Raw genomic sequence first — 10509 nt, forward strand, 5'->3', positions numbered from 1 at the left:
CTGTACTACAACCCATCAGGTCTCTCTTCAAAACGGCAGTTAAAATCCTTGACAGGAAAGTCTCACCTTAAAACTCATTTGTATACTCTAGCCTTTAAATAGACTCCCTTTTTAGACCAGTTGATCTGCCGTTTCTTTTCTTTTTCTCCTATGTCCCACTCTCCCTTGTGGAGGGGGTCCGGACCGATCCGGTGGCCATGTACTGCTTGCCTGTGTATCGGCTGGGGACATCTCTGCGCTGCTGATCCGCCTCCGCTTGGGATGGTTTCCTGCTGGCTCCGCTGTGAACGGGACTCTCGCTGCTGTGTTGGATCCGCTTTGGACTGGACTCTCGCGACTGTGTTGGATCCATTATGGATTGAACTTTCACAGTATCATGTTAGACCCGCTCGACATCCATTGCTTTCCTCCACTCCAAGGTTCTCATAGTCATCATTGTCACCGACGTCCCACTGGGTCATTATTGTCACCGATGTCCCACTGGGTGTGAGTTTTCCTTGCCCTTATGTGGGCCTACCGAGGATGTCGTAGTGGTTTGTGCAGCCCTTTGAGACACTAGTGATTTAGGGCTATATAAGTAAACATTGATTGATTGATTGATTGATTGATTGACTACAATGGCGGACTCTTGCAAAGCAGTCAATTTCTTCCGTCACACTTGGGAAAAACATTAACAATTTAGCAAATTCCAAACGGATCATTTGGAAGAAGTATGAAGGAAGTTAAGTAAGAAAAACAGGTACCAAAAGGTAAGAAAAATCGCTATTGCATAACATCCATCCATCCATTTTCTACCGCTTATTCCCTTTCAGGGTCGCGGGGGGCGCTGGCGCCTATCTCAGCTACAATCGGGCGGAAGGCGGGGTACACCCTGGACAAGTCGCCACCTCATCGCAGGGCCAACACAGATAGACAGACAACATACACACTCACATTCACACACTAGGGCCAATTTAGTGTTGCCAATCAACCTATCCCCAGGTGCATGTCTTTGGAAGTGGGAGGAAGCCGGAGTACCCGGAGGGAACCCACGCATTCACGGGGAGAACATGCAAACTCCACACAGAAAGATCCCGAGCCTGGATTTGAACCCAGGACTGCAGGACCTTCGTATTGTGAGGCAGACGCACTAACCCCTCTGCCACCGTGAAGCCCTATTGCATAACAGTACCAGTACCCTTTAAACATTTGTACCCACGTACATCACTTAAAACCTTTAGCATATCAGAATGTGGAATAGATTAATGAAATAAGTAGTAAAATTATCCACTTTAAGAAAGTTTTCAACCTCAAAGTGTTCAAGTACAGGGAATAGAAAATATTGATAAGCATCTTGAACTTGATCAAAAATCTGATAATTTTATTCATCTCTTCTGAATCTGAATAAAAATCCATTCACGTGAACCTTGTTGATAATTTAATTGGAATTATTGAGCAGAGGAAGTGGACAAACAAATGTGTTAGAAATGGAATAAGCTCTGCTTCTCACTGCTCCTTTTCAGACATGTAAAAAGAAACTGGTGCACCATAATGTAACTGTAACCGTATGTTCCAAACTTATTAAAACCATAACCACCTTCTGGGTGGAAGTGCTGACATTCGCAACTTTCTTTGACCCCAAGTGCTGGGTAAAACCAATGTCGGGAAACTGAGTCAGCGTGGCGTGGGACTCTTTGTTCATGCACTTCTCACGTGGAATGAGACACAGAAAAAGTAACCACGCAATGTTGACAAACAAGATGGCGAATGTTTGTAAAGTTTGTGTTGGCAAAGTGAGGAAGAAAACAATGAAGCACTGCAGTTTTTGTTTGGACTCCCTGGCAGAGGTTTTGTCCGAAGTGAGCTGATGAGCATCGAACTGGAGTTTGTTGGGGTTTTTTTTTTGATGAGCAACGAGCGAGCGTGACAAATGTGCCTTTGGAGGAGGTGCCGCCTCTGTAGTGACTCGCCGCACCTGAAGAAAGCATGTTTATGCTCAACAAGAAATATGTTGATGAAACATGAGTCACGCTGCTAGGGGGCGGGGCCTGCTCGCAAAAGGAGACCGGAGAACGCCTTCTTCTCCTGGCTTCAGAAAAGATGCTCAGACACTCTGCCTGAAGTGAAGAAGCAGACTCACAGAAAGTTTCTTCAACCAGAAGACACCATGACCTCGAACTTATTCATCATCTTAGTCTCTATTCTTCTAAGCAAAGGGAGCGCCTATGAAATCGGCAAGAAAGCACCAGCAGCCATTGGCATGGGAGATGTTGTCATCGGAGGAATATTCCCCATCCATCACAAAGTGGACAGAAATGAGAATTCCTTTGCTCCTCAGGAATATTCATGTCAGGAGTAAGATTCATACTCTTCCTTTTTTGTAGACAGAACAATTTTTTGTTACGTGTGTTTATCTCTGTCGTGGTACATACAGCTGTCGGTACACATTCCCAGCAGGCAAAAACCCTGAAACAACGTTGAGAACTTCTTGAATTAGGTCCTGTTGTTGAGCAACTCAAACCTAACGTTGAAACATGCTTTATAAGGGACGTTCATTCAAAGTTGAGTTCTGACATTGATTTGATCATTGAATTTTGGTCATCTCCCAACTAATATTCTACAACTCAAACTTAACATTGAAACAACATGCTTTTTGACAATGTTTAATCAAAGTTGGGTTCTGACATTGATTTGACCATTGAAATTTGGCCATTTCCCAATTAATATTCTACACCTCAAACTTGACGTTTAAACGACATGCTTATTGACAACGTTTATTCAATGTTGGGACAAACGGTAGAAAATGGATGGATGGATTGATGGATGGGTTCTGACATTGATTTGATCATTGAATTTTGGCCATTTCCCAACTAATATTCTACAACTCAAACTTAACGTTGAAACAACATGCTTTTTGACAATGTTTATTCAATGTTGGGTTCTGACATTGATTTGACCATTGAAATTTGGCCATTTCCCAATTAATATTCTACACCTCAAACTTGACGTTGAAACGACATGCTTATTGACAACGTTTATTCAATGTTGGGACAAGCGGTAGGAAATGGATGGATGGTTTTGATGGATGGGTTCTGACAATCATTTGATCATTGAATTTTGGTCATCTCCCAACTAATATTTTACAACACAAATACGACGTTGAAACAACATGCTTTTTGACAATGTTTATTCAATGTTGGGTTCTGACATTGATTTGATCATTGAATTTTGGCCATTTCCCGACTAATATTCTACAACTCAAACTTAACATTGAAACAACATGCTTTTTGACAATGTTTATTCAATGTTGGGTTCTGACATTGATTTGACCATTGAAATTTGGCCATTTCCCAATTAATATTCTACACCTCAAACTTGACGTTGAAACGACATGCTTATTGACAACGTTTATTCGATGTTGGGACAAGCAGTAGAAAATGGATGGATGGGTTGATGGATGGGTTCTGACATTGATTTGATCATTGAATTTTGGCCATTTCCCAACTAATATTCTACAACTCAAACTTAACGTTGAAACAACATGCTTTTTGACAATGTTTATTCAATGTTGGGTTCTGACATTGATTTGACCATTGAAATTTGGCCATTTCCCAATTAATATTCCACACCTCAAACTTGACGTTGAAACGACATGCTTATTGACAACGTTTATTCAATGTTGGGACAAGCAGTAGAAAATGGATGGATGGATTGATGGATGGCTTCTGACATTGATTTTATCATTGAATTTTGGTCATTTCCCAACTAATATTCTACAACTCAAACTTAACGTTGAAACAACATGCTTTTTGATAATGTTTATTCAATGTTGGGTTCTGACATTGACTTGATCATTGAATTTTGGTCATCTCCCAACTAATATTCTACAACTCAAACTTAACGTTGAAACAACATGCTTTTTGACAACGTTTATTCAATGTTGGGACAAGCGGTAGAAAATGGATGGATGGATTGATGGATGGGTTCTGACATTGATTTGATCATTGAATTTTGGTCATTTCCCAACTAATATTCTACAACTCAAACTTAACGTTGCAACAACATGCTTTTTGACAATGTTTATTCAATGTTTGGTTCTGACATTGATTTGACCATTGAAATTTGGCCATTTCCCAATTAATATTCCACACCTCAAACTTGACGTTGAAACGACATGCTTATTGACAACGTTTATTCAATGTTGGGACAAGCAGTAGAAAATGGATGGATGGATTGATGGATGGCTTCTGACATTGATTTTATCATTGAATTTTGGTCATTTCCCAACTAATATTCTACAACTCAAACCTAACGTTGAAACAACATGCTTTCTGATAATGTTTATTCAATATTGGGTTCTGACATTGACTTGATCATTGAATTTTGGTCATCTCCCAACTAATATTCTACAACTCAAACTTAACGTTGAAACAACATGCTTTTTGACAACGTTTATTCAATGTTGGGACAAGCGGTAGAAAATGGATGGATGGATTGATGGATGGGTTCTGACATTGATTTGATCATTGAATTTTGGCCATTTCCCAACTAATATTCTACAACTCAAACGTAACGTTGAAACAACATGCTTTTTGACAATGTTTATTCAATGTTGGGTTCTGACATTGATTTGATCATTGAATTTTGGCCATTTCTCAATTAATATTCTACACCTCAAACTTGACGTTGAAACGACATGCTTATTGACAACGTTTATTCAATGTTGGGACAAGCGGTAGAAAATGGATGGATGGATTGATGGATGGGTTCTGACATTGATTTTATCATTGAATTTTGGCCATTTCCCAACTAATATTCTACAACACAAATACGACGTTGAAACAACATGCTTTTTGACAATGTTTATTCAATGTTGGGTTCTGACATTGATTTGATCATTGAATTTTGGCCATTTCCCAATTAATATTCTACACCTCAAACTTGATGTTGAAACGACATGCTTATTGACAACGTTTATTCAATGTTTGGACAAGCGGTAGAAAATGGATGGATGGATTGATGGATGGATTCTGACATTGATTTGATCATTGAATTTTGGCCATTTCCCAACTGATATTCTACAACTCAAACTTAACGTTGAAACAAGATGCTGTTTGATAATGTTTATTCAATGTTGGGTTCTGACATTGATTTGATCATTGAAATTTGGCCATTTCCAAACTAATATTCTACACCTCAAACTTAACGTTGAAACGACATGCTTATTGACAACGTTTATTCAATGTTTGGACAAGCGGTTGAAAATGGATGGATGGATTGATGGATGGGTTCTGACATTGATTTGATCATTGAATTTTGGCCATTTCCCCACTAATATCCTACAACTCAAACTTAACGTTGAAACAACATGCTTTTTGACAATGTTTATTCAATGTTGGGTTCTGTTATTGATTTGACCATTGAAATTTGGCCATTTCCCAAATAATATTCTACACCTCAAACTTGACGTTGAAACGACATGCTTATTGACAACGTTTATTCAATGTTGGGACAAACGGTAGAAAATGGATGGATGGATTGATGGATGGATGGGTTCTGAAATTGATTTTATCATTGAATTTTGGTTATTTCCCAACTAATATTCTACAACTCAAACTTAACGTTGAAACAACATGCTTTTTGACAATGTTTATTCAATGTTGGGTTCTGACATTGATTTGACCATTGAATTTTGGCCATTTCCCAATTAATATTCTACACCTCAAACTTGACGTTGAAACGACATGCTTATTGACAACATTTATTCAATGTTTGGACACGCGGTAGAAAATGGATGGATGGATTGATGGATGGGTTCTGACATTGATTTGATCATTGAATTTTGGCCATTTCCCAACTAATATTCTACAACTCAAACTTAACGTTGAAACAACATGCTTTTTGACAATGTTTATTCAATGTTGGGTTCTGACATTGATTTGACCATTGAAATTTGGCCATTTCCCAATTAATATTCTACACCTCAAACTTGACGTTGAAACGACATGCTTATTGACAACGTTTATTCAATGTTGGGACAAGCGGTAGAAAATGGATGGGTGGATTGATGGATGGGTTCTGACATTGATTTGATCATTGAATTTTGGCTATTTCCCCACTTATATTCTACAACTCAAACTTAACGTTGAAACAACATGCTTTTTGACAATGTTTATTCAATGTTGGGTTCTGACATTGATTTGACCATTGAATTTTGGTAATTTTCCGACTAATATTCTACAACTCAAACTTAACGTTGACAATGTTAATTCAATGTTGGGTTCTGACATTGATTTGACCATTGAAATTTGGCCATTTCCCAATTAATATTCTACACCTCAAACTTAACGTTGAAACGACATGCTTATTGACAACGTTTATTCAAAGTTGGGTTCTGACGTAGAATTTTGGTCATTTCCCAACCAACAACGTGGATCCAACGTTGGACATCAACATTGTATCAAATTACAAATGCAACTATTTTGTAACGCTGTGTCTAAGTCACTTTTAAAGGGCATATACGTGTTATCAATGGTGTATCAATATCTTGAGCCTGCTGGCTTATCAATACTATGTTCATGTTGCGTGGAAAAGACAGAATTAGACAGAGTTAGTTGAGGATGTTTGAAGGGTAATAACAAACTCCGGCTGTCAAAAATATGACAGGTAGTAATTACAGAAATGATACTTGAGAATTTGTAGGCGTTGTGCACATATTGTCCTGGAGAAAGTTTAATGCACGTTATAATCATAATTAAACAGTGCAAATGTGAAAATGAAAACAGACGCAAGGGAATTTGGCATCAAACAAATGTTTCCATTGCCAAACCTTAAAGTTACAGTCATCCTGTCCTGTATATAATTATTATGGCTGGCATATTCATTTGATGTTCCTCCAGTTTCTGTGATTTTTATTAATAAGAGTTTGAATGAATCCTGGACAAAATTGTGAACATATACAGGACATACAGCAACATTTTGTAATAACAATAATAATAATAATAATAATAATAGTAGTAATAATAATAATAAAAATTATTATAATAGGTGCAGCTGAAGTTTCTAGAACATGCTTTACATCAAAAGACACATCCACTAAAGAAGAAAAAAAAAATCATAAAATGAAATAAAAAGGTTTAGTTCTTTTCGCAATGTGGAAATACATAAAAAGATACATTTTTCAAAAGAAAATCTTCCAATGAGTCTTTAATTTTTCAAATGTATTTATGGTGATGTTGTCACAATATCACCACAACATTTAAATAAGTTCCTTATTCTCTTTTATTACGACACAAAGTCAATTATACACAACTACTAAACAAAATCAACTACCATCGATTAGTCATTTAAATCCTTTTTTTTTTTTTTGTCACCTAAGTCCTCCTGTGTCCAAGGATATATTTCCTGAATTTGTAAAACAAAAACGATCCTCTAACTGGACTCCTACAGTACATACAAAAAGTATTTTACACATTGTGTTATATTGCAGCCTTATTCCAAAATGGAATCAATCAATTTTTGTACTCAAAATTCTACACACAACACCCCATACTGACAATGCGAAAAAGTTTTTGCAAATGTATTAAAAAAATCACAAGTACGTAAGTATTCACAGCCTTTGCTCAATACTTAGTTGATGCACCTTTGGCAGCAATTCCAGCCTCAGGTTGTTTTGAACATGATGCCACAAGCTTGGCACAACTATCTTTAGGCACTTTCAACCATTCCTCTTAGCAGCACATCGTTGTCATGATCCGTGGTCCGGATCATGTTTTGTTTAGTTAAGTTCTGTTAGTTTTGGAGTCCCTTAGTTCCTGTTTTGTGCACTTTGGGTGTTTGTTTTGGTTTCCCTGGTTTCTAATTGGTTTCACCTGCCTCTGATTCGTGCTCCGCACGTTCACCTGCTGTTGAGCACTAATCAGAGAGCTATTTAGTCACGTTGCTCGCCACAGCCGGTGTGGCTTCACGGTTTGCGGTATGCAACCGTCACTTTGGTGTATTCCTCATCTTGATCCTGTACTAAGCTATTATCTTAGCTTCCCGTGCGATCGGCACATTTTCCTTGGTTTGTTTCTGTCTTTTGGTACTGTTATGATTAAATTATCATCTCCTACCTCACGCTGTCGTCCGGAGCTCTCCTGTCCAAAGGCAAAACCTGGTAACTCACTTCTAGCTGATTTTGAGAAAACAAAGGAAAACCAATCTATCTTAATGCTGTCTTACAAAGATCTACAAAGTCATCAAACGTATAGATGTTTTCTTGAGCTTTCATTTTCTTGCCGATTGAGCCATGGATTGAATCTGCTCTCATGAACGTGTGCCCTTTCTCCAGATATTTTATCACAATCTCGGGTGGGCCCCTTTCTGCGTTTGCACATTGGGCAAGAGCCGTGTACAGCGTCCAGTTTTTATTTTGACCTCCACAGTTATCTGCCCAAAAGAGTATGCAAGGGGAAGAATCAAGAACAATACATTTAATGAAGGTGCTTGCAACGTCCTGGGCCAATCTTCCAAATATCCCCTCGTGCCATGATATCACATAATCAGGTTGACCGTCGGCCCCCATTCGTGCAAATGTCTCATTAAAGACAATAAGGCGACTGACAAAGAAGCTCCGATTGGTCCCTTGAGATACTAGGTTTTTCTGTTGTATCTATGCGGTTATGTGGTAGTTGCTAGGTCCTGCCATGCGCGTAACAGCTTACTTACGGAACAAATTACAATATCGCATACACTAATGTAAAGCATATCACCTAGGAACTCCAAAATTATTATCAGCTCAGTTTTGACCAAAATTGAGTTACTGGATTTTGCCTTTGGACGGGAGAGCTGTCCGTCCTGCATTCCGGGTGAACAAACCCCGACCACGCCACCACGTGACGATCGTAAGCTCCATCATGTTGGATGAGAAGCGTTGGGTTTGCTCCAGGATGTCTGTGTTCATTGCTGCATTCATCTTTCCCTCTATTCTGACCAGTCTGCCAGTTCCTGCCACTGAAAAGCATGCCCACAGCATGATGCTGCCACCACCATGCACCAACTGTAGGGATGGTATTGGCCTGGTGATGAGCGGTGCCTTGTTTTCTCCAAAAATGATGAATGGCATTCATTACAAAGTCTTCAATCTTTGTCTCATCAGACCAGAGAACTTAGTTTCTCATGGTCTGAGAGTCTTTCAGGGGCATTTGGGCAAACGTTTCACTAAGAAATGGCTTTGTGTCTGGCCACTCTACCATACAGGCCTGATTTGTAGAAGGTTCTCCTCTCTCCACAGAGGAATGCTATAGCTCTGACAGAGTGACTATCGAGAGTTCTGGTGGTTCCAAACTTCTTCCGTTTACGGATGATGGAGGCCACTGTGCTCATTGGTACCTTTAAGGCTGCAGATACTTTTCTGTACCCTTCCCCAGATATGCGCCTGGAGACAATCCTCTCCTAGAGGTCTACAGACAATTCTTTGGACTGCATGCTTGGTTTGTGCTCTGCCATGCACTGTCAAGCGTGGGACCTCATATATAGACAGGTGTGTGCCTTTCCAACCAACTGAATTTACCCCAGGTGGACTCCATTGAAGCTGTAGGAACATCTCAAGGAGGATCAGTTGAAACAGGAAGCACTTGATCTCACTTTTGAGCTTCATGGCAAAGGCTGTCAATACATGTGTTTTCTTTGTTTTTAATTTTCAATAAATTTGCAAAAAAATTCTAAAATAACTTTTTCACATTGTCGTTATGGGGTATTGTGTGTAGAAATTTGAGGACAAAAACAAATGATTCCATTTTGGAATAAGGCTGTAACATAACACAATGTGGAAAAAGTCAAGCGCTGTGAGTACTTTTCATATGCCATTCACCCATCCATCTCCTTCTGCTTATCCGAGGTCGGGTCGCGGGGGCAGCAGCCTAAGCAGGGAAGCCCAGACTTCCCTCTCCTCAGCCACTTTGTCCAGCTCCTCCCGGGGGATCCCGAGGCATTCCCAGGCCAGATAGTCTTCCCAACGTGTTTTGGGTCTTCCCCGTGGTCTTCTATGCACTGTATTTATCTACTTGTTAGGTTCCTGTTAAAATCTGCTTACTATCTGATGTAATGCACTTCCATCGGCACTTAAGCTTCAATAAAAAAACGTTTTTCTTCTTTACAAGCAAGTATACTGATTTGTGGTGTTACACGTTGTGTTAAGCCAACATTTCTCTCATTGCGCACACACACGCACACTCACACACACACTCACACACACACACACACACACTTACGTCACACCTCCCTTTAAGTTGCTCATCCAATAACCAATAAGCATGCAGCCTGTACACCGTAAAGGTCTCACAGACAGTACGAAATGACAGAATCTTTTCTGAAATGCTCAGAAGGGAACCACAACAAGGAGGCTTCAGAGATTCAGTCATCCATCCATTCATTTCTACCATGTTGTAGAATAATTTTTGTATGTGTATATGTATATATATTAGGGCTGGGCGATATGGCCTTTTTCTAATATCGCAATATTTTTAGGCCATGTCGCGATATACGATA

General features: G+C 39.3%; 1 protein-coding gene across 1 annotated transcript in view; it reads left to right on the forward strand.

The window, feature by feature from the left end:
* Positions 1-2056: 2056 nt before the first annotated feature.
* gprc6a (G protein-coupled receptor, class C, group 6, member A) overlaps positions 2057-10509 on the forward strand; it is a 26454-nt gene continuing 18001 nt past the window's right edge. The window contains exon 1 of the mRNA XM_061882299.1: positions 2057-2334. Coding sequence (XP_061738283.1) covers positions 2147-2334 — 188 coding nt within the window. The 5' untranslated portion in view covers positions 2057-2146. The remainder of the gene's footprint in view (positions 2335-10509) is intronic.

The sequence above is a fragment of the Nerophis ophidion genome, linkage group LG21 (genome assembly GCF_033978795.1).
Source record: "Nerophis ophidion isolate RoL-2023_Sa linkage group LG21, RoL_Noph_v1.0, whole genome shotgun sequence".
NCBI lineage: Eukaryota > Metazoa > Chordata > Actinopteri > Syngnathiformes > Syngnathidae > Nerophis > Nerophis ophidion.